Here is a 23,192-nt window from a genome sequence, read left to right as displayed (position 1 = left end):
CGCAGCGAAAGGGGGCTCCGGGGTCCCGGCGGGCCTGGTCTATTCCGGGCACGGCCAGGCGATCGTGCCAGCCAAGCTCGTCTCTCTGGGATGCGCAGCGGCTTCGGGATGCGGGCGGCGGCGGGGTTGGTGCCCGTGGCCCTGGTCCTGGCGGCCGCCTGTCTGCGGGGCGCCCTGCTGCAGCCCCCGGGGGCAGCTGAGCTGCGGCGGCCCCTCTTCGAGAAGCTCCGGCGCCTGGAAGCGCAGGTGAGCCGCTCCGCTCCCTCCTTCCCTTCCCTGTCCGCGGTCGGAGCGGGCGCCGGTCCTTTTCCCGCCCCGACCCGTGTATTCTGCTTCTGACCCCAGAAGTGCGGACGGGCCGGGCAGCCGCATCCCCTTTCCCCCGGGGGAGGACGCGGTGCCCGGTCTCCACGGCTGGCCTCCTCCTGAAACGCGGCGGCGCCTCCTCCTGGGGATTCCTGCTCTCCCCTTCGAAGCTCCCGTTTGTGCGTTAAGGGTCACTTTTTCCAGGGGGCGTTTTCGGCTAGTTCGCTAATCGGGCCAGAATGATGGACTCGGGAGCAGGAAAAGGGGGCATGTTGAACTAGGCTGCCAGCTTTGACCCGAGCTTATTATGTGGTACTTATTCTGCTATTCTCCTTTTCTTAAATGGCAACAAGTAAGCGATCCAAGCACGTTGAGTTCCTTAAGGAGGCTGCTTCTGTTCTTGAACCCCAACAACCGCCAGCTGGGGGGGGGGCTGTTTCCAGCCAGATCCAACTGGATGGGGGGGTACCCGGAGGGGAAAAGGGAGCCTGGCGATGTCTGCTTGACATCCGGCTATAATCTGCAAGAATAAATAAAGTGATGGAACCGTTTCAGGGAAAATAAAGAAGGAACTGCAGCTCAGATAAGCTCCCAATTTTATAGGTCCCAACAGGCAATAATGGGAGGGAGGCGGGGGGGGGGGGAGTTGCCAATCCTCCTTCTTATTACAGTTCCTTTGGGTTCCTGCAGCCTGGGAGACTGCTGGGGGATGCTCGAAAGCTCACACGCCATTGTGGCTCCAGCTCCCTCCCTCCCTTGCTCAGACCCAGGTCATGTTTCGCTGCAAAAGTTAGTGACAACAACTGGTGGTGTGATATATAAGCCTTTCAGGTTTTGCCAGAGGCCATTTTAGGCTAAGATTAGCCGCAGATACTGGCCCAGCAAATTGTATTTCTGCATTTTTGGATGGATTTAAAGATAAGGTTATTTTGTGAAAGTCTCCTGGGTTTGGGCTTTCTTGCCAGCCTGGGCCTCCAGAGTCTTGTACTGCAAATCCCATCAAGCACAGCCAGAGTCTCCACTTGTCGTGATAGTTGGGGGTAAGAGGAATGGTGGTCCACATTTAGAAGAGCTGGCTGAAGAAGAGTAGCCGGGGCACATGAACTAATACAGTTTGCCACAAATAGCCCGACCATTTCAGGAGAAGACAAGAAAACGATCTCAGGACATCTCAAAACTTCAAAACAATGAAATATTTGCCACCCGAAATAGCAAAATTAGCACATTGATCGTTACACTCATCAACCATTTTCAGTTAGTGCTATAAATAATTGTACTTGTTATTGTAAAAATACAACTTCCTAAATATAGATGAGATTACTCAGTAGCTCCAACGAAGCTGGTGGAAAAATATGATGTATTTTGGTCCAAATATCTGGCCGCTGGCCGGTGTCCTTATGCAGTGAAATGTCTAAAGGCTTCATAGAAACTTTCTATATTAGTTCAACACCAATGGAATGTATTGGAAGGGGAACACACACATGCGCACACACACACACACACACACACACACACACACCATTTTGTTCTTGTTTTGGGAACCTGACTTGGTCCTTTTGCTTTGCTCTCAGAGGGCATCTTGAGCAGCACTTGAAGCCATATTCTTAGTCCCATCTCTGGACACATTCAGAAATGCAGATTTCTAATGCTGTGGGGTGCCCTAGAGTGAGGCTGCAAAGTCAGGCAGGAAAAGGAGCCTTCAGTCCTGGGCTTTTGCCCCCTTGCTCTCTGGTGGGCGTTTGTCACAGAGAAGCCAGGAACACCAAATGAAGGGCCCTGAGGCTCTCGGTGCTGTCATGCCTGTGCCTGCCCTGGGAAGGAGCGGATCCCACTTTTCTTGCCCCCACCCATTTCCCGATGCTATTGTCCTGGGCCTCCCCTCTGCCCTGGGCTTCGAGGGGCCTGACCAGACTCCTGTTTCCCAGTTCCGATGGTTTCAGGAGGTCACCCTGGCGCGCCTTCAGGAGATGGCAGAGAACTACAACCTTTCTCACAATCTGCACACCAAGATGGACCAGCTGCTGCAGAAGCAGGAGAGCCTGGAGCTGGTGGCCAACGGGTCCCGGGCCTCCAGCCAGGAGGAGCTGCATCGCTTACAGGCTTGGGTGAAGAAGCTGGAAAGGAGTGGCAAGAAACAAGTGCTGAGGATCCGAGCCCTGGAAGAGGCCTGGCAGGAGACGCTGCAACAGCAGCTGAGGCCGCAGCAGGAGAGCCGCCTGTCCAACCTTAGCCAGGAATTCAAGAGCCACCGGCAGGACCTCTGGCACATGGCTGTCCAGCAGCAGAGCCTGCAGAAGGCCTTGGAGAGCCTGCAAGATGCCCTCCGGAGCCAGGGAAGCAAGCTGGGCAGCATCAAGCGGAGGCTGGAGAGTCTTAAGCAGAGGGAGGCGCTGCCCAGTCCTTGGACTGCAGCCCAGGTGGCTGGAGGGCAGAGCCCCACCTCCAAGAAGCTGCGTGCCAGGCATCGCCAGCAGGGGGGCCACCTGGAGGCCCTGGCCAAGAGCCCAGCAGCACTGCAGAGTGGCTCCCTTCTGAGCCAGGAGGCTTCCCCGCTTCAGGTGGATCCAGGTCCAGCCTCTTCACCTGAGCAGCAGATCCTGGAACAACCGTCTCCTGGCCCAGCCAAAGCCCCTGCAAAGGAGAAGCCTCCAGGAAGGCCTCGGAAACCAGGGACAAGTAGGTATAGAGGGGAGGGTGTGCTGATGCATGAATGCTGCGAGACTCCTTAAGCTTTGATGCAGCGGCCCTTCTCGGCCTTAAAATGTGCTGGCGGCTTATCTGGCCAAATGCCACCCTTCAGCCCTCTGCCTCAGGAGGCCAAGTTGTTTCCACAGGTGGAACTTTCCTGTTTGGGAGACACTTGTGTGGACTTAGAAGGTGCTGCTGCTTCTGCCTGCTTCTAACCTGGAGGTGCTTTGGCATTGTACTTTGCTTTTTGTATTTTATCTGCTGTAGGTATTTTAAACATTGTCCGGGCCCCGAGTGACATGCACGCTTTAGATTGGAAATGTTCAATGTAACTGTCACCACCTGAAATAAAATTCCAAACTGGAGCCCCAAGCTGTGGTGACCCAGAGCTGCAACCGGCTGTGCCGCCCCATCGCTCTTTCTTCCCTGCAGGGTGCAACGTGGACGCCATGCTGGTCTTCCCCAACGCTTCCACCGAGAACTTCGCAGCCTTCCAGCCTGGCCTGCAGACCAGCTTGCTGGAACTGAGCCTCTGCAGCTGGGTGAGGACCAGCGCCCGTTACCTAGGCACTATCCTGTCTTATGCCACAGAGGAGAATGACAACAAGCTGGTGCTCCACGGCAGGGATGCTGCTCCCCGAAACTCCATCCATTTTGTGATTGGTGACCCCGCTTTCCGGGAACTGCCAGTGGGGGCCGTCTTGGACTGCAGGTGGCACCATGTCTGCGTCATCTGGTCCTCCCTCCAGGGGCGCTACTGGTTCTACCTGGACCGACGTCTGGCCTCCCTGGGCTCCAACTTCCAGAAGGACTATGAGATTCCGCCCCATGGGTCGCTGCTTCTTGGCCAGGAGCAAGACACGCTTGGCGGAGGGTTCGAATCCTCTGAATCATTTGTGGGGCTCCTGGCGGGCTTTGCCATGTGGGGCCGAGTGCTGCTGCCTGGGGAGGTCTCCAGCATTGCCCTCGGAGAAGGCCTGCCCCACGGGACGGTGCTAACCTTGGCCAACGTCTCCACGCTCAGCGGTTCTGTGCGAAAGGTAGACTGCCCCTGCCTTGAGCACTGCCTGTGACACAAGCACTGCCTGTGACATGCATTGGAGAGAACCAATTCATTTCATGGTGGAAAACGGGTTTTGACTTCAGCAATAAATATTTATTCAAGACCTGGGACATCCCACTCTTTCCATCAGATAAATAAAAAATATTCAGTGTGATGGAGCTTAAAAACTGCATTTCCCTATTTTTTCAATAAGGAAAAGGCCAGACTGAATGCTGGAGAACAGGGAGCAGCCCCGCCAGCGCTCCGTCTGAGGGGCGCTGCAGCCGGGGAGCTCGCGGGAGGAGGAGGAGGGCCAGCTTTGGAAACTGCCCCGCCAGGGAGTTGCCGGCTGCTGGAGCCTCCATCGGATCCTTCCAAAATGCTCATTCCTCATCTTGTCGCCCCGTAAAAAGCACCCTCGGGAAAGGGGCATCGCCGTCCTCCCCGTCCATTTAGAAGTGCGCCGGGCGGGCGAGCGAGCAGACGGAACCCGGGCGATCGCCGCCCCTCCCCGGCAAAAGCTGCGGCGAGGACGCCGGGAGGCCCCCACCCGGCCCCGGAGGGAAAGGAAAGGGGAAGTGGCTCCTCCGGGCCCGGAAGACCCCGGTCCGGCGTGGCCGTGAGCAAGCAGCGCCCTGCCCCCGAGTTAGCCCGCCGCCAGTGCGCTCTCCCCGCCTGGCTCGGGCTCCCCGGCAAGGGCGCTGCGCCCCCAGCTGTAAGCGCGGAGCGGCGGAGGGCGCCCCGGTGGCGGCCCGGCCGGGCGCTGGCTCAGGAACGGCGGCGGGTCCAGCGAGGAACGAGCATCCCGAGCAGAGGGGCGCGAGGCAGGGCAAGGTGGATGCCAGCGGCACCGGGACTCCATCCCCCGTGATGCTCCGGGGCGGGCGAGGCGGGCGGATCACGTGCCTCGCCAGCTGCGGAAGGTCACATGATCGCCGCTCGCTCGCTCGCTCGGGAGTCGACCGGCCTGCGGAGCGGCGATGGCGAACGTGGCGACCCGGGTGTCGTGGTCTGGCCGGGAGGGAGAGGCCGAGGGCCGGGGCGAGACCACGCCGCTGCTGAACGGCTCGAGCGGGCAGGTGAGGCTGGCGGAGCCTCCGTGGCCAGGAGAAGTCTAGCGCTGGGCGGGGAGAAGCCTAAGGCGCGGCCAGCCGGGCTCCTGACCCCGGGACAAGCGGGGCTGGGGGATCTGAGCCTTCAGGAGCGTTTCATAAGATTTCTGAGCATGTGTAGAATGCCTTTCCCACCCCTACAGTGAATGGCGCACGCCTGGGCTTCCAAGCAACCTTGGCCCGGGGTCCCTGGGCTCAGCAAAGACTAGCCTCTTGCCCATAGCTAAAGGGACAGCCGTCCTCCAAGCCCTGGCATCCAAAACTGGTGGCAGGGACATTCTTCAGCCAGAAGAGGGAAGCGGCCTGAGAAGTGCGCCAAACAGCCTCTGGGAGCGAGGGCCTGGGAGAGGCTGCCGTGGTCCTGTCGTGATGCCCGCTGGCGATCCAGTGGCGCTCCTGGAATCCCTCCCAGACCTGTTTCCTGTGCCCAGTCAGGCAACGCTTGGGGCATTGGAATCCCGGCCATTCCTGGGGAGCCTTTGTACCACTCTTTGTACTCTCTGGGATGAGGGGTTTGTTTCTGGAGGGGCCCCAAGTGGCACAGACAATCCTTTGCCCATCAGCTTGTGGCGATCCATGGGCAGTTTCCGAAAGCTGGCTAGCTCTGGCTGTTTTTCAGCATGTTGACACTACCAATGTACAACAGTTTACACGAAACAGTCCCTCTATTACCTAAAATATTGCTCTAAATTGAAAACATTTCAATCTGCCTGTCCTGCATCCTTTGGTCATAGCCAAAGCAGGCTACTTATTGGAAACTACCACAGATTGCCACAAAGCTGACAGGCAAAAGGTTGTCTGTGTCAGTCACCCTTTGAGGCCTCTCCAGAAACAAACCCCTCATCCAAGAGTGCAGAGAGGGGCACAAAGGCTCCCCGGGAATGGCCGGGATTCCAATGCCCCAAGCGCAGTCTGATTGGGCACAGGCAACAGGCCTGCAGTGGCTTTGTGAATCCGTTTCCCGTGACTTTTCTGCTCTTCCTTCCTCTTTCCCCCCCCCCCACCCTTCCCCCAGTGCAGCAGAACGAGGCTTTTCATTCCCTGCTGGGTCACACACTCAGGGCTGAAAAGGGAAATGTAATAATTGTTCGTGCAGCCCACATGCTGTTGATAAAACAGCCCTGCTGCCTGCAGAGCTGTTGGGTTTCCCAGGGATAAAGCGTGTTTGCCCTGGATCCTTTCACCCTGAAAGGAGCTGGGCAGCTCAAGCAAGACAGATGTGTTTTGCCTCTGCAGCTGAGCCCTTCTTTGTCTTCCTTGCGATTTGGGCGCCTCAGCAACGTGGATCTCGGGGACCACGAGAGCACGGTGAGCAAGCCTTCTGGTGGGAGGGGGGGCAACAGAATGTGGCTAAATCCAGAGTCTTGATTGATTTGAATTCTGGGTCCTTGCAGGAAACGGAGGCCCCTCGGTGCCTCCCCAGCGAGATTCCACACAACGACAAGCTTCTCTCCCTCAAGTACGAAGTGAGTGCCCCTGTTCTTCCCGGGAAGGGCCTGGGGCGGGGTTGCGGTCACCCTGGAAAGGGAGCCGTTCTTCCAGTGAGCCGGAGGCAAAGCTGGTGCTTTGTAGCTGGGCTGGGGGTGTCCACTTCTCCTGAAGGGGTTCTCTACCTTTTGGCCCCCTGCAGAGCTTGGACTATGACAACTGTGAGAACCAGCTCTTCTTGGAAGAGGAGAAGAGAATTAACCACACGGTGAGCCCGCCTCTCCTGGGCATCCCTTGGGCAAACCATCGGCTACGTTCCTTGGATCTGCGCATCTGAAGAACCTCAAGGGGAAACCAGTGGACGCTCTCCCTGCTGCAGCCCCAGCTCTGGGATCCTCTCCCCCTTCTTTCGGGGCGATCCTCCCTGGCTTCCCAGCTGCTCCTGTGGCCGAGACTGGAAAGGGACTTCTGGCAGCGAAAGTTAGCTTTGAATTCTGGGTCCCCAGTCCTAATCAGCTCTGCCAGGAATGAGGGAGGGTGCGGAGGGCTGGGCTGAGCCTTGAAAGTGGGGGAGGGAGAAGCCCACCCGCATAGAAAAAGGAGGGAGACCTGGGCTTGCCCACGTTAATGGCTTGCAGGTAAAGGTAACGTCAGATCTAGAACCTTATTTTGTCAGTGGCCACGCTGCCTTCTGGACCGCTGTGCAGCAAACATCAAAGACTGTCTGAGAAGCGGGGGCTGGACTCTGATCACTGCCCCCCCCCAACTATACAGGCATTCCAGACAGTGGAAATTCAGCGCTGGTTCATCTGTGCCATGATCGGCATCCTGACCGGGCTGGTTGCCTGCTTCATCGACATCATGGTGGAGACCTTAGCTGGACTCAAGTACAAACTGGTGAAGGGCAGTATCCTTGAGGGGTGCAAGGGGGCAAGTGGGGGGGGGGTCTAGCTGTGGGGGAATTCCTCCTCTTCCAAGACATTTTCCTTCTCCTCCCCCTCCATACCTCCCCCCAGGTCTATAAACATGGATGCCAAACTAAAAAAAAAACTCACCCCAATCGGCATCTGTCTGCTTTTCCTTTAAGCTTATTTTTGCCCAGATATTGACAAATTCACTGAGACGGGACGCCTCTCCTTCTCTCTGCTCCTCTGGGCCACTGTGAACGCAGGCTTTGTGATGGCTGGTTCCATCATTGTCGCATTTCTGGAGGTGAGGCCTCGCTCGGCTTGCATACACCTTCTGTGGTGGCAGCCGGGCCGCCGTGACCGAGTGCTTTGTCTCTGCAGCCCGTGGCCGCCGGCAGTGGAATTCCACAGATCAAGTGCTACCTGAATGGAGTCAAGATCCCCCACGTGGTTCGGCTGAAGGTCAGGAGCATAGAGTTTTGTTGTGTTGTAGTTCTCCGCAAGAACACAAACCGACTGACTCTGCTTTGATGAGGAAGAGTTGTCATGTGGCGTTCCAAGTTGGGGGCTTTGGCAGCCAAGCCGCAGCGAGTCAGGGAGGACCATCCCTTCTGGCAAGGGTTGGGGTTGGGCTCTTGTCGAGTCTGGACCTGCTCGGCCCTGTGGCTGCCTAACACGGGAAGGAGAGAGCGCCGCCCTGACCCACGGCATCCTGTGTGCTCCCCTTGCAGACCCTGATGGTTAAAGTCTGTGGCGTGATCCTCTCCGTGGTTGGAGGCCTGGCAGTGGGGAAGGTAAAGGAGGATGCCAGGGGGTGCTGGGAAAGAGTCCTCTTGCCGCTTCCCCCCAGCAACCCTGGATGACCGGATGCCTGCCTTTGATGCAGACAGTCCCACGAGGGAGGGGGAAATGGCTAAGAGGAGCGTGATGGATGCCAGGCTGCTGGTTCGGGTGGAGCAGTGAGTGAGGATGGGTGTTCCCAACTGGAGAGAGAGCATTCCTCTCCCAGGGCTCCCCCTTGTCCAAAAGCCTCTCTAACCCCTCTGCGTTCCACTCCAGGAAGGGCCGATGATCCACTCGGGGGCTGTCATTGCAGCTGGCGTTTCTCAGGGGCGCTCAACTTCCTTGAAGAGGGACTTCAGGGTCAGTAGCTTCGCCCCCCAAGATCTGGGTGTGGTGTGGGAGCTGCTAGGTCTGGGCTGAAGAAGCCGGCCTTGGGGGGGCCGCCTGGGAGCTTCATTGGGCGGGAGAGGCCAGGCGTCTCCTACCTGCACACAAACTCCTCCCTTTGTTGGCCTGCAGATCTTTGAGTATTTCCGGAGGGACACGGAGAAGCGGGATTTTGTCTCGGCCGGAGCTGCTGCCGGTGTCTCAGCGGCCTTTGGGGCCCCTGTTGGTAAAGAGCTTTTCTTCTCCCTCCCCAAGCCTCCATTTGGCAAAGACGGGGCCCCTCTCCGGATGCCTAGGAAGAGAGGAGCTGGGCAGAGTGAGGGCCACAGGGGCCCTGCCCTGGGGAACGGGTGCCTGCTCACCTGTGCCCCCTCCCCTCCTTGACAGGTGGGGTCCTCTTCAGCTTGGAAGAAGGCGCTTCCTTCTGGAACCAGTTCCTGACCTGGCGGATTGTAAGTGCCGAGGAGGGGAAGGGGCTGGGCCCAGGGGCCCAGCTCCCCCGAGGGCCTCACTGCTGCCCGCCTCCTCTCCTCTCTCCCCCCGCAGTTCTTTGCCTCCATGATCTCCACCTTCACCCTGAACTCCATTCTCAGCGTCTACAAGGGCAACCCGTTGGACCTCTCCAGTCCCGGCCTCATCAACTTTGGCAGGTTCGATTCCGAGGTAGGGCCAACATCCCGTCCTTCCCAGCTGGCCTTTCCCAGCAAGACTCCAGGCCCAGCCGGAGCTATCTGGCCTCCCTTTGTTCTGGGGGGAGAGAAGCCTGGGCACTGCCGGGGGGTTGTGGGTTGGTGTTGTGAGTTTGTGAAACGGAGCAAGTGGTGGAGCCCTCGAGCTGCTTTGGCTGCTGCTGCCCCTCAGGTAGGCGGATGGTGGGCGGCGGGTCTGCTGCTGGGGGTAGAGGGGCAGTGCCAGGCAGTTGCTGGGTCCTTGGCCACAGGCTCTCTCCAGCGTTCCTGGCATTCATATCTTTCTGTTCCTTGTTTCAGAAAATGGGGTACACGTTCCAAGAAATCCCCATCTTCATCTTCATTGGTGTGTTGGGTAAGCAGCCCTTTTGGCCTGGAGAACTGACTTGGCTGATTCCGCGGCTGGCCTCACTTGTCCACCGGCCTTTTGGGGAAGAGCCCCCACTGGCGATGCGGCTGTGCCCTCCTTGACAGCCTGTGAAGTCTCCAGCAAATTTGTTGTTGTTAGTTGCGAAGTCGTGTCCGACCCATCGCGACCCTATGGACAATGTTCCTCCAGACCTTCCTGTCCTCCTCCAGCAAATATGGGGGCCATTTGTTAGGGGTGCTTTTTCAGCTCTGGCCTCTCCTCCCCTGCTGCTCACGAGCAAGCCGTCCTCCGCAAGCCTGCATGGCTGAGGCCTGTAGACGTAACGTGGGCCAAGCTGGGATGATGAAAGCAGGAGAGGTGGGGGGGACTCTGGGCTCTCCAGATCCTGCAGGGGTGCGTTGCGCCCTAGAGGCAGAGCTCTGGGGCCCATGCCGGGGCCCTTTCTGACCTGCCTCCGTCTCGTTCCTACTGCAGGGGGGATCCTTGGTGCCACGTTCAATGCTCTGAACTACTGGCTGACGATGTTCCGGATCAGGTGAGACCTTGGCAGGGCTCAGCCTCTGATTCTGGTCTCTCCCATCCAGCCTCCGGTTTACCTGCCTTTCTCCCCGGGTTCCCCAGGTACATCCACCACCCGTGCCTGCAGGTGGTCGAGTCCGTGCTGGTGGGGGCCGTGACGGCAGCGATTGCCTTTGTCCTCATCTACAGCTCCACAGACTGCCAGCCTCTCCAGGACAACAGCATGGCCTACCCCCTGCAGGTAGGGGCTTGCGGGGGTGTGTGTGTTGCGCTGGATGGAGTTGTTGCTGAAGGGCCCCAGGCTTAGGGTCAACAGATGGGCAAACAGCTCAGCAAGCAGGATTGGAGTTTTAAACGCAGAGGGGCGGGCGGGGGAGAGGAGTTGCCAGACTGGCCATGCGTTCAAAGCGTCCTCTTCAGTTTTGAGGCTCCACTAGAATTTCATGCTTCTGCTTTTCCCCGTTACGAGAGTAACAAGCTTCTTCTCTTCCTCCCCTTTTCACCAGCTCTTCTGCCCTGATGGGCAGTACAACTCGATGGCCGCTGCCTTCTTCAACACCCCCGAGAAGAGCGTGGTCCGTCTCTTCCACGACCCTCCAGGTCAGCCGCCTCTGCCGCAACACAGAGGTGGACAGGGCTGAGCAGGGATCGTCTTAACTAGGGCATGAGGAGCTGCCTTGATGCCTTGGGTTGCGTCAACCCTGAGGCACAATTTGCCAGCCACGATGGCCGCTAAGCAGAACCAGCTGCTAAGCGTGGCCTTCTCAGTCTTCTGCAATTGAGCAGTCATCAGGGTTTTACCGGGGCCCAGCTCACCCCCCCCCCACTTCTCTTGGAAGGGAGAGGAGTGAGGGCCTTCTGTTTCCCCCTAGGCACTTATGACCCCATGACTTTGGGCTTGTTCACCCTGGTGTATTTCTTCCTGGCCTGCTGGACCTATGGGTTGACGGTGTCTGCGGGCGTCTTCATCCCTTCCCTGCTGATCGGTGCTGCCTGGGGACGCCTCTTTGGCATTTCCTTGTCCTACATTCCCAACAGTTTGGTAAGCCTGGGGATCTTTTCCACACAGGCCTGGGAGAATCCTGAGACTCTGGGTCTTGGGGGTGGGGGTCAGAAAGGCCAGCTTCATTGCAGGGGCTGGCTGGAGCCCAGGATGTGTGTCTGGGCTGCTTTGATCCTGGGGTCAGTTCCCTCCGTCTGCACTGTGGGGGCTCATGGGGTAAAGGAGACGCCCATCTGCTCCACTGCCTGCTTTTTCTCTGGCTTCCAGATCAGGGCTGACCCAGGGAAGTACGCACTGATGGGAGCAGCAGCACAGCTGGGTGAGTGCAGAAGCGGTGGGCCCCTTTCCAAGGCCTCCACAGGGGAGGGAGGGGCCCAGCTCTGCTTGCGCAGAGCCCAGTTCAGATGTGCATGTGCGGGTGGGGGTGTTAAGTTTGGCTCCTTTGGGAGGAGCAGAGCCAGAATGAGGGGGGGGCCTCAGTCTGGGCCTTCTGTCGCTCTGGTGGGATCAAGAGCTGGGTCCAGTTGGGTGGGAAAATAGCTCTGGACAAGTCGGGACCTTCCTGGCTGTTTGGGCTCCTGGTGGCCAAAATGCCCATCATGCCTGACGAGGCAGCAGGGCCTGGGGGAGGAAGGAGAAGTGCCAGCGGGGGCTCTTTTCCAGGAGGGATCGTGAGGATGACGCTGAGCTTGACTGTGATCATGATGGAGGCCACGGGCAACGTCACCTATGGGTTCCCCATCATGCTGGTCCTGATGACGGCCAAGATCGTGGGGGACTTCTTTGCAGAGGTGAGGGGCTGCATCCCTGAAGAGCTCTGGCGGGAGGTCAAGAGACCCAGAAGCATTTTATCCCAGGGAATCCCATGGCGCCAACCTCCAGGCCACATTGGCATGACTCAGCCAGATGGGACCTTCTGTGACTCAGTTTCCCCTCCCGACTGTCGGCACAGACTTTCCAGCGTCTGCCTGGCAGGACTGTCAATTCCCCAAAAAGAATTATTTTGGAAAGCTTGGAGAATGTCGGCCAGAAACACCCGGGGGCTCGTTCTGTTTGTGGCCCCCAACCCACTGCCCTTCGTGGCCTCAAGGTCTTCTTCCCCTCCCCCCCCATTCCAGGGCTTGTATGATATGCACATCCAGCTCCAGAGCGTCCCCTTCTTACACTGGGAGGCACCAGTCACTTCACACTCGTTCACTGCCACGTAAGTTGACCAGCCGGCACTCGCTGGGCTCCCTGAGGTCTGGCTGGAGAGGTCAGTGTGGTGGAGGGAGGCCCCTCCCATCCCTGTGATGGGTGAGGGCCACTTCCCAGGGTTCCCGGTGGGAAAAACAGTCCTCTGGCCGAGAGCCTTTCCTACTTGGACCCCAATGGCTCCCCTTGGGTCAAGTCTGAGTCTGGGCTTTCCTCCCTACAGACAGGTGATGAGCACCCCAGTCACTTGCCTGCGGCAGAGCGAGAAAGTGGGGACCATCGTGGATATCCTCAGCGACACGGCTTCCAATCACAACGGCTTCCCCGTAGTCGAGAGCACCCCTGGCAGCGACCAGGTGGGCAAGTGGCGGGCATGGGCTGGCACCCCAATTGGGCAGAGGAGCTTCTGGGGGCGATGCTGGGGTTGGGGCCCTCTCTGAAACCCCAGGGGGCTGTTCCTGCCGTGACAGGTGGGGCTTGCTGATGGCAGGACGGTTTGGATACCTTTTATTCCCAGATTTGGGGATTCGTCTCCTCAAGGCCTTCTCGGATATTTTAACCCAAATCAGCACTTGGGATAAAAAGTGCAGGGGTGTGGGTGTGTGGAGTGTGTGAGGGAACCCTCAGCACCACATGGCATCCAGCATCTGCAGAGGGTTGGGCCAGGATGGGCCTCCCTTCTCTCCAGACCTCCCCATTGTCGGGGTGGGAACAACCCCAATTTCTGCAGTGACCAGGAAAGCCTCTCTTGTTGCAGACGATGGGGCTGCGAGGCCTGATCCTGCGCTCTCAGCTGATTGTGCTCCTGAAGCACAAGGTAGGTGTGCGCCAGATCGGGGCAGCGGGGGGGTCTGGCTGATGGGTGCAGCGGGAGCTGGCGGGGCTTGGGAAGCGCAGATGCTGTGGCAGAGAAGGGCCTTCCTGACCAGCCGCCCGAGCCAGGCCTTCAGGGGAGCTCAGGGCCAGGATTAGGAGGGGAAGCAGTCTGCTCCCTCCGGCCTGGGCCAAGTGGGCTGCCCCCAGGAATGCTTCCCGTTTTCCTGCAGGTCTTTGTGGAACGGGCCAGCCTGTCTCTGCGGCAGCGTCGGCTGAAGCTGAAGGACTTCCGGGATGCCTACCCCCGCTTCCCCCCCATCCAGTCCATCCACGTCTCCCAGGACGAGCGCGAGTGCATGATGGACCTGAGCGAGTTCATGAACCCCTCGCCATACGCCGTGCCACAGGTGAAGGGGCCTGGAGCGCAGCGTGGGCTTTCCCAGTGGGCAGGCTATGGCCACGCGTGGCAGGGGGCTGGAGGGGCATCTCGCTTCTGGGCCCGTCTGGCTGCAGGGGAGAGGGCCCACCTCTGGGTGGCCACAGGCCGCTGGAGGGAAGGAGTTGGATGGACTCTGCTGGCCTCCACGCCGACTTCCCTCCACCTGACCGGCCTGGGTTCTGGTTGCAGGAGGCCTCCCTCCCAAGGGTCTTCAAGCTCTTCCGAGCGCTGGGCTTGCGCCACCTGGTGGTCGTGGACAATCAGAACCAGGTAGGCCCCCAGCTCTGGTCCTTTGGGTGTGGGAAGGAGCAGGGGGAGGGGTGTCTCTTGCAGGGAGCTGCTCCTCCAGTTGCTGGGCCCATCACCTTGCCCTGAGATGGGGGGGGGGCTGCTTGCCCAGCCTGAGCACGTGTGCCCCTCTTGACTTGCAGGTGGTGGGGCTGGTCACCCGGAAGGACCTGGCCCGCTATCGACTGGGGAAGAAGGGCATTGAGGAGATGCTTCTGGCCAAGACGTGACTTTGCTGGGCTGCTCAGGACTCGAGCGGTGCACTGGAGCCCTCCGGCTCTTCTCTTGCAGGGCGGCCGGCAGAGAGGCCCCATCGGGGGCTCCCGCTTCAAGCTGCGCCCCTGGCTGCCCCCTCTTCCCCACGACCCTTCTCACTGCTCTGTGCAGGGTGGGGGATGCTCTGGGCTCCCCAGAGAGCGGCAACAGCAGGCAGACTTGCAGCAACCTGGGCTTGGTGTGGCTTCCGTGTGTCTTTCACACATTCACAGGTTCTCAGCCTGCTTTCCTTAGCCCATCACTCACCGACTGTGCCTTCCAAGTCCCTCGTCAGGCAGGAACCGCCCCAAGCGCTTGGCCCAGGGTGGGGCCTCACCCAGGCTTGCTCTTCTCCAGCTTTCCCCTCTGTGGTGGAAAGAGACTGAGCGAGGCTGGCCTGCACCCTCGTGCTCATAGCTTTGAGACTAGCGGTTTCCGCCCTTGAAGGGTGCAGACGGCACTGTAGGCACTTGGTGTCCCCTCGTGTTCACTTCTGTCCCCGGAACAGCCTCCCTCCCCAAGGTGTCCGGAGACCATTTGGTTGGAGGAGGCAGGCTTGGTCCATTGGGCTGACCAGCAGCCCTTTTCCCAAGGCTTTGATTTTATTCATTTTTCTGCCCTGCGAGGCCTTGGATGTTTGCTGTCTTCTACAGCATGCGCAGCTGTACCTCAAAAGTCCCTTTTTTGTGCTGAAATAAAAATGAATTAGGTCTTTCTCCCTTCTGATATTGGTTCTTATTGCCCTGGCTGTGCCAACCATGGACTGAAGAGGGGTTGGGGCACGAGAGAAATTGAGCCAGAACAAAAATGGAGTCTGGTGTGGAAGTTGGTGGCAAGGAGGGTGTGTGAACCTTCATCCATTCCCACTGCCAAGCAGCAGGTTCCCAGCACCAAAGCCAGGTCTCTTAGCAACCGCTCCCAGAGGGGACCTATTGTGATCCATCAGGCAGGAGCCTTGGCCCCTGTCTGGCGCACTGGCCACCCCACAGCTATAGAGATGGAGAGAGGACGCAGCTTCCCGGGGGGGCCATGAGGTCTGCGTATGCAGCCTTGGTGCTCGGTTCCCTGATGCTGCAGAAGGACCTCAGTGGGGGACCCCCCCTCCGGAGCCGGACTGCTCGGGAAGCAGATGGAAAAGAGGGCCCTGCTGGGCCGTGCCCGGAGGGAAGCCTGCTGTCCCCGTTCCAGCACATGTTGTGCTCACGAGGCTTCTGCTGGATCTCAGAAACGACTTGGGGGTTTCCCCTGGCCTGGGCAGTCCTGCTGCTGCTCTGGCTGGGCTTCGAAATCTGGACCTCCTCCTGCCTGGCCAGGTGGCAAGCCCAGCGTAGGCGGCCTATCGCAACAGAGAGCCACGCAGCTGCACAGTCCAGCTCTCCTCCCTTGGTAAAGAGAGGGCCTTACTTAAGTACATTGCAGTCCCTGGTGTGGTCCTGGGCAGCTTGTGCACACCCACCAGCCCAGGGCTCGGCTGACCATAAGCACCCCTGAGCCGCTTTTCCCCACTGCTGAACATGGCGCTAAGGGCCACCCTGTAGTTGCAGATGGAGAGCCTGGCTTTGCAAACATAAAGGGGAAGCAGAGAGATCAGCCACCGTAACTGGAAGCTCTCACTTGAGCTTTGGAAGGGCGACGTGAGTTGAGCGGAGCTGAGAATGTGGGACCAGCCTTGCAGGGTCAAAGCAGACACCCACCATCTCTGGGTTCCTGTCAGCAATTGCTGGCAAGAGGCTCCGGAAGCCAGTGGAGTAGGCTGCCTCTGAACATGGAGGGGCCATCTTTCAGCGGTACAGAATGTGTCCTTCAAACATTGGAAGGATGGTATTAAAATAGGTCACACCAATTACATTGCCCTTAATTTCATCTGTGGATCTACTTGGGACCAGCTGTGTTTCAGAGAGAGGGCTTATCCAGGTCACTGGCTTAGATGCGCCCGAGGTGACCCAAAGCATCCTGGTTTTCCTGAAATAGACTGTCCCACACAAGGACAAATTGGCCTGGCTTACAATAAAACTACATTTGTTAACAGGAATCCAAACCACATAAACCATCTCCACTTAGAAAGTATGTTACGTGTGTCTGTGGAGGGGAAGGAAATTCAAAGCCAGAATCGACTCTTCCCCCCCCCCCCATTTGCCCAGAGGAGGCCTGGAAGGCCATGATGGGACCCAAAGAGACAATTGTAGGGAGCATCCCGAGTGCAGGTGCCAACTCAGCCAAGCCCTCCCCAGAGCCGCCAGACAGCAGCTGACAGGCAACAGAAGCAACCTGGGCACCCGGTGCCATGCTAAAGGCACCTGGACGAAAAGGCTGCCTGGGCCAGAAGCCCCTGAGCCGCAGAGGATCTCTCTGCTGAAGCAGGAAAGCTGCCGATGGTACCCCAAATCAGAAGGGGTCAACTTGCACGCTTTATTAATTTTGCTGTGGTTTTTGTCTCATGCTTTAAGCCTTTGGGAAGCCAGAATGCACCACCTCCACGAGAAAGTTTGAAACCCAGTAACCTTTTTCCCCCATTACAGCCTGAAGCAGCGTACGAAGGAGAGAGAGAAGACGACTTTTCAGCCACACAAGCAAAACGTATGTTTATTCCAACTTCATCTTCCCCTGGAGTAGAGGTGGGCTTGTGGCATTACCTTTAGGTCCACCAGGGATCGGTGGCTGTTTGTGCTGTGGATGGGAGCTGATGGCCCATGGGACTGCCCCCCCCCAAAAAAAATACCAGGTTCCGTGCCCTGGTTTTTCCCAGCCTCAGCAGAGCTTCTCATTTTCCTGACTTAGCCGGCCTTTTGCCCAATCTTGCATTCCTGCAGTCGTGTAACTCAGGTTCAAGACTGCTCCAAAGGGAGCATCGATTCTCTTCTTTCTCCATCATTAAAGATGATCGCTTGGCGGGTTTTTCTTTTGAGTAGCAGTTAGTCAAGGCAGCTTTATGGATATTTTAAAAACATTTTCTATAAGTTGATTGAAGTAAAAATAAATTCCAAATATATCCTTTTTTCGGTTATAGACTCTAGCAGCATTTGCGGGAGGCAACCAACATCTGATTTTGAAAGGTAGGTGAAATCTCGCTGTCCTTGTGGGAGACTCTCTGCAACTGCACTGTCTGCCCTCTCAGTAATGGCAGAGAAGCTCCTCTGGGGGGGGCCACGCAGAGCTGTGAGGACCTGGCTGGGGCTGGGCTCCAGGCGTCGCTGGTCAGGCAGCTTCCCCACTCTGGGCATCATAAAACAATCGCAACAGTTCTTCAGACTAGTTAAGGTCCAAAGAATTTTCTAAGGTGGAAGTTTTCCCATCAGGGTAGGAATGGGCACATCTGGAAGTGAAAACACTTTTTTCTCATCTAGCAGTGTAGGAAAGTTCTGATTTTTCTTTATTTCTACAGTTACGACCTGCCTTGTCAGGTGCACAGACACCCCTACTATCCACATCAAACTCCACGAAGCGTGTGTCAAGATGAGAACTTACACCAAAAGTATCAGCCGTGTCCACCTCCTTTATTAAGGACCACCATGATTCGGCCAAAGCACTCCTCCTCCTCCTCCTCCTCCTCCTCCTGCTTGCCGCTCCTAAAACACTTGAACTTGCACTGTCATGTGGCTACAGAAGCTTCCTGGGCAACACCAGATTCCTCGGACACTTCCGAAACCAGCAGCTCCGATTCTTCTTCCTCAGAATCAGATGATCTTTATTTTCTGAAGAAAAGAAAACAACGTGGGCCATCATTTTTCCCTTTATTCCCGGAAAGACTTCCTGAAATAAAAAGCACACCGCTGCTTCCGGAAAGTCATCCTGAAATTAAGGGAGTCCCACAGATGTCTTTTGCACAAATAAGCTTTGTCCAGAACTCCACTTTTGAGAAGGAGGATCGTGTCATTTTGATGGAGAAATCTCTTGAAATCCGCATGGGACCCCTGCCGGCACCCACGGCCACCACCTCCCTTCCCGGGCTGAGGATTGGGGATAAAGAGGAAGCGGGGGAGAAACCTTCGCCTCTCCCCTTGCTGGATCAAATGGCCATCCAGTGTCTTGACTTCAGGGTGAAAGAGCAGAAAGAGGAACTTGCCAAAACAAGGGAGAAATCTGCCACCCAGCCATCTTCTCAAAAAGAGGAAGAGGCCGCTCAGCCGAAGGCTACCGCAGGCCCTGCGGGCAGCAAGCCTCCCGATTCAGAGGAAGCTCCAACTGTCCTAAAAGCAATGGATGAGAAAAGTAAAAACGTCTTGGACTTTCACATCAAGAAGAAAATGGTTCAGAGACGGTGTGGGGTTCCCACTGTGGTCATCAACTCTGTGAACCTGTTTCAATCTCTGAAAAAAAAATCCTTCCGTGGGGATCTTAAAAAACCAATGCAGAACATTTTACTGAACGCTGAAGCTCCAGCACGGCCTCCCCTCCTGCCCAGGAACGCTCTGGCTGTCTACATGAAATCTTTTCAGGAATCTCCAAGAGCCAACGGGTACTACATTTTTCACAAAGCAAACCCAGAAGAAATTAGAAAAGCCGGCTTCCCTGCTCCAGAGAAGAAGCTAGGCCTTCAAACAAGAGATTCCCAGAGAAGCCAAAGAAATTACGTTCTTTTCTCAATGGAGCCAGAAAAACTCCGGAAGCTGCTCTTCCATTTAACAGTGAAAATGGTGGAAATTCAAAAGGGAGCCTTCCCTGAAATGGTCGAGAACTCCCTCTGCACCTTCAGTATCCTTTCCGTAAAGCCTCTGCCAAAGCCGATCCGTTTTGGCAACAAAATCTCAAGGCCCAAAGACCTCTCGCTGGCCTTCGTTGCCAAAGAAGCGCTTTGCATCATTGACTTCAACATCAGCCACAAATACATGGTCTTCACCTGGGGAATCCCAAAGCCGCATTCCAGACCCACGGAAAAGGCCACCCCGGCCCTTTCAGAGGCAACGCAGTGTCCCAGTGGCCCAGTGAAAGAAGTTCCGCAGAAGCCCCCTGCTCCCATACTGGTCCTGAAGACCCCCGGGAAGGGGGCCTCACCCCCCGGGGGGGCTGCGTCAAAGCAAATTCTCTTGCTTCCAAAGCCCCAGGCCCCACGTGTCATCCCCCTGGCTCCTGCAAAAGAACCTCAAGATGTGCAGTTCACAGACCTCTTTAAACAGAGTTCTTTGGCTCCCAGCATGCCCTCCAAAAGGGCCAAAGGCCTGCCTCTCTGGTCAATGGCAGTGCTTCTCAGAGATGTCCACACCCAGGAACGTGTTGAAGCAGAAGTACCAGGTGAAGGGATCCCTCCTAAGAAAGTGGCTCTTGCCGTGCCTTCTTCTGAGAGTCAGGGAGCAGTTGATAAAGACAGCACCAGCATCAAGCAAGCAGCTCTGGGGGAGAAAACAACGGACGGTGGAATCAGGACTCTGAAAGCTGCAAACTTACAGGAGGAGTTGAAAGACCGACCGTGCTCTACAGATGTCCCAGCTCCCCTTAAGAAAGGAGCAAAGGCAGATGGAAAAGAGGCAGGAAGCAAGGAAGATGGGGACCGTCAGGAAGGCGCACTGCATTACAGTGGTCTTCCACCAACCACCAAGAAGGGAGCAGGAAATGAAAAAGATGGGGACGAGCTGGAAGGAATGATGCCTTACAGGGCTGTCCCACTCTCCCCTGAGAAGGGGGAAAGCGAAAGAGATGGGGGCCGACCGGCAGAGCTGGAAGGAACGATGCGCTACACGTCCACCCCTGAGAAAAGAGCAGGAACTGGAAGCAAAAAAGATGAGAATCCACAGGCAGAGCTGGAAGGAACGGTGCATTACAGGCCCCTCCACACACTGTCCCCCGAGAAGGGGGAAAGCAAAAAAGATGGGGGCGAGCAGGGAGATTTGGAAGGAACAATGCGTTACAGGGCTCTCCCCGGGACTCCCAAGAAAGGAGCAGCAACAGGAAGCGAAAGAGATGGGGGCCGACCGGCAGAGCTGGAAGGAACGATGCGCTACACGTCCACCACCCAGACGGGAGCAGGGATTGGAAGCAAAAAAGATGGGGAACATCAGGGAGAATTGGAAGGAACGTTGCATTACTCGGCTCTCCCACTGGCCCCCGAGAAGGGGGCGAGAGATGGGGACCGACCGGCAGAGCTGGAAGGAACGATGCGCTACACGTCCACCACCCAGACGGGAGCAGGGACTGGAAGCAAAAAAGATGGGGAACATCAGGGAGAATTGGAAGGAACGTTGCATTACTCGGCTCTCCCACTGGCCCCCGAGAAGGGGGTGAGAGATGGGGACCGACCGGCAGAGCTGGAAGGAACGATGCGCTACTCGGCTATCCCACAGGAGGCAGGCCAGGCAGAGGGAGAAAGAACCGCAGCTGGGCGGGCCAGGAGCGCGCGGAGATTTCCCGCCAGGGCTGCCCCGTCTTCTCCCAGCCCGAGGGGAGCCGCTGCCGGCGAAAGCCAGGCCAGAGCCAAGAGCAGAGGCCAGGCGGACGGAAAAGCAGCGGCAGAGTTCAAGGAAACGCGCACCTCTCGGAAGGGCAGGGAACGAGCACCACGCGGCGATGCCCTCGCCCTCTCTCTCGGCGTCCAGGCGGCGGGCAGGCAGGGGGACGCGCCCATCACGCGGGCCAGCCTCTTCCTCCGGCTGGACCTGACCAAGGAGAAGCTCAACCTGCACCTGGAGAAGCGGCTGGAGGTGGCGCTGCGCCCGCGGCAGAGGGCCGGGCTGAGCCTCCGCGTGAAGACGGGCGCGGGGAAGGGACGGGGGCCGCCGCCGCCCCGCCCCTTCTGCTACGTCTGCATGGACCCGGAGCGCCGCGGGGACGCTCTCCGGACCGGGTGCTGGGCGCTCCCGCACCGCATCCTGGACATGAGCGGCGGCCGCGTGCCGCGGGTGGCCCGCCTCGGGGAGCCCCGGAGAAGCGGCACGCGGCGCCCGCCAAGGGGAGGGCTCGTCGCGGGCCATTAAACCGTTTGCTTGACAGCCGAGTCCGGGGGTGCCTTCCGGGCGAGCGGCGGCGGGGCCTCCTGAGCCGGAGCTGGCTCCCGGGCTTCCGGCGGGCTCCACCGGGCGAGATCGCTTCCCGGCCGGCCACGAGCGAGGAGCAAAGGCTGTCCCCCGCGGGAACGCATGCGCACGAAGACGCCTGCTTTCGTGCGTCTGCGCAGCTTGGCGCCGCGACGCCCGCCCTGCCCTTACTCCGAAGCCCGCTTCGGGGCGGGGCGTCTCTCGCAGGCAGGGCGGGGACGTGCGCGCGCGGGTCTCGGGAGCACCGCCAGCCTAGATGGGAGCTAAGCGACCCGTTCAACGCAGGCGCGGTGGCCAAGTGGTAAGGCGTCGGTCTCGTAAACCGAAGATCACGGGTTCGAACCCCGTCCGTGCCTCGCGAGTTCCAGTTACCCCTCGGCTACCCCGGCGGGAGCGAGAGGACGAATGGGAGGGGCTCATTTTTAGGGCGGTCCGGCAGCGGCCGTGGCAGTTTCCACGTGCAGGCAGACACGGAGCTTTCCTCGCTGCGCGAGCCTTCCAGAGAGGAGGGGACTTATTTCTTGTGCAACGCTCCTTCAAGAAGGACGAGGATCCCGGAGCCTTCCGTTCTGCCCACGCGTGTCAGGGGGTCACCCGATGTCCTCTTCTTGGGGTGCTCCGGCCCCACCGTGCTGCCAGACTCTCCTCCTCCTCCAGGGGGAAGCATCCCGCGCTTGCAGACATCGGGAGGTCGGTGGACATCCCACGCGGGAAAGTGGACGGGCGGCAGTCTGTATCGCGCCCCCACGCGGCGGAGGAACAGGCCTTCCTTGCCAAGCAGCTAGTCCTCAAGGGGCTGTCTTCCTTCTCTCGCGGGCGCCGTCGGGCAGGGGGAGTTGCCCGGCCAGCCTCCCCGCGGCCACACCCCTGCCAGGCAGTCGCTGCCCCGCGGGCGAGGAGCGCCGTCCGAGCCTGGCGGCGGAGCAGCGGTAAGTGCCGCCGTGCGCCCGGACAGGTGCCCCGACAGGGTCTGCTGCCGCCGCCGCCCTCCAGCACGTGGCCGCCCGAGGAAGCCGCGCGCGTCTGGGGTTGCTCGTGTGGCCGGGAGTTGCGCGGGCGGGCGAGGGTCCCTCTGGTGGCTCCCGCTGGGCGGAGGCGAGGAAAGTCCGAGGCGCTGCCGGGACGGGGGGAGGGGCTCTTCAGCGAGGCTTCGCAGCCCCGGGGAGGCTCCGCCCCCTCCCAGGCTGGGAATTCTGGGAGTTGCAGTCCAAACGCCCGAGGGGCTGCGTTGCCCACCCGCCTTCAGCGCTGCTGCTCCGGACGTTTTACTCAATTCGTTTAATTCCGTTGCTTTGCTTGAGCTCTTGAAGCGCCGTTTCTGTCCCGGTTCCCCTGGTAGAGAAAGGGAGAAAGGGCCGAGAGATTGCGCCTTTCCCTGCAGTTACCAGGTCTGGAGGGAGGGCGGCCCCAGGCGGGAGGAGCTGGCGGGGTCCCAGCTGGGAAGAACCGGGACTGACGCCCGCCCGGCTGGGGCGCCCAGAAAGGACGCGCCTTGGGTGGGAGCGAAGTAGGGCCAACCGGCTCTTCTAGGGGAAGTGGCTTGCCGGGGGGGGGGCATTTTGTCTCTGGTGGATCTGGGAATGTTGTAGAAAGAATTCCCTGTGGGAGGCTGTGAATCCAGAGTCGGGGTTTTGGGGGCGAGATGAGCTTGCTTGGTACCCAACTGGCCCACAAAGTCCCGCTTCTGGGTTCACCTTCTTCTGCAAAGGAACCCCAAGTTTCTCCTCTCGGGCGCTGATGGAAGGGCGCCCTCCTTTGCTCCTGCACGGAACAAGCGGCGGCGGTGGGAGCTTCACTGTTCCCCATGGCCATTGCCACCTGGAGGGGGACGTGGACCTTAGAGAAAATGGGGGGAGCAGGGTGTGTGTGAGGAAGGGGCAGCCCAGTCCCTATGCAGATGGAGGGGGACTCCACGTGTTCAAGGTCCCAGCCAAAGTGGAGACTGTCCTATGGAAATCAGAGGGGGGTGGGGGGTGATGGTAAGATCGGTAAACTGGGCT

The 23,192-nt window shown here is 58.6% G+C and overlaps 2 protein-coding genes across 6 annotated transcripts; both read left to right on the top strand.

Annotated features, from left to right (window-relative positions):
- The first annotated feature begins 6 nt into the window (after positions 1 to 6).
- PTX4 (pentraxin 4) lies at positions 7 to 4,679 on the top strand. 2 transcript variants are annotated; one of them, XM_081338301.1, is made up of 3 exons: positions 7 to 246; positions 2,232 to 2,982; positions 3,427 to 4,679. In XM_081338301.1, the coding sequence occupies exons 1-3, from the start codon at positions 91 to 93 to the stop codon at positions 4,065 to 4,067; spliced, it is 1,548 nt and encodes a 515-aa protein (XP_081194427.1). In that variant the 5' UTR covers positions 7 to 90; the 3' UTR covers positions 4,068 to 4,679. The 2 variants fall into 2 exon arrangements, with proteins under 2 accessions (XP_081194427.1, XP_081194426.1); XM_081338300.1 differs by lacking the exon at positions 7 to 246 and having other exon boundaries at positions 1,960 to 2,982.
- A 299-nt stretch (positions 4,680 to 4,978) lies between these two features.
- CLCN7 (chloride voltage-gated channel 7) lies at positions 4,979 to 14,943 on the top strand. Of its 4 annotated transcripts, none has more exons than XM_081338125.1 (25): positions 4,979 to 5,115; positions 6,385 to 6,456; positions 6,543 to 6,614; positions 6,779 to 6,844; positions 7,351 to 7,483; positions 7,679 to 7,788; positions 7,866 to 7,946; positions 8,216 to 8,278; positions 8,544 to 8,627; positions 8,787 to 8,880; positions 9,042 to 9,106; positions 9,201 to 9,317; positions 9,644 to 9,698; positions 10,188 to 10,248; positions 10,422 to 10,473; positions 10,739 to 10,832; positions 11,105 to 11,274; positions 11,503 to 11,554; positions 11,899 to 12,026; positions 12,354 to 12,439; positions 12,653 to 12,785; positions 13,187 to 13,246; positions 13,476 to 13,652; positions 13,874 to 13,954; positions 14,116 to 14,943. In XM_081338125.1, exons 1-25 carry the CDS (start codon positions 5,017 to 5,019, stop codon positions 14,200 to 14,202), a joined length of 2,292 nt encoding a protein of 763 aa, XP_081194251.1. In that variant the 5' UTR covers positions 4,979 to 5,016; the 3' UTR covers positions 14,203 to 14,943. The 4 variants fall into 4 exon arrangements, with proteins under 4 accessions (XP_081194251.1, XP_081194250.1, XP_081194249.1 ...); XM_081338124.1 differs by having other exon boundaries at positions 11,072 to 11,274; XM_081338123.1 differs by having other exon boundaries at positions 10,335 to 10,473.
- The last annotated feature ends 8,249 nt before the right edge of the window (positions 14,944 to 23,192 follow it).

This window comes from Vipera berus (assembly GCF_964194415.1).
Source record: "Vipera berus genome assembly, chromosome: 13".
Taxonomy (NCBI): domain Eukaryota; kingdom Metazoa; phylum Chordata; class Lepidosauria; order Squamata; family Viperidae; genus Vipera; species Vipera berus.
This window is presented reverse-complemented; position numbering and strand designations above follow the sequence as displayed.

Excerpts from the sequence above, each read along its gene's own strand:
- PTX4 (XM_081338300.1), top strand. The coding sequence starts at position 2,073 with ATGAAGGGCCCTGAGGCTCTCGGTGCTGTCATGCCTGTGCCTGCCCTG. Across the intron at positions 2,983-3,426 it reads GCCTCGGAAACCAGGGACAA|GGTGCAACGTGGACGCCATG; the intron begins GTAGGTATAGAG and ends TCTTCCCTGCAG.
- CLCN7 (XM_081338122.1), top strand. The coding sequence starts at position 5,017 with ATGGCGAACGTGGCGACCCGGGTGTCGTGGTCTGGCCGGGAGGGAGAG. Across the intron at positions 11,275-11,502 it reads CCTACATTCCCAACAGTTTG|ATCAGGGCTGACCCAGGGAA; the intron begins GTAAGCCTGGGG and ends TCTGGCTTCCAG. Across the intron at positions 13,955-14,115 it reads TCGTGGACAATCAGAACCAG|GTGGTGGGGCTGGTCACCCG; the intron begins GTAGGCCCCCAG and ends CTTGACTTGCAG.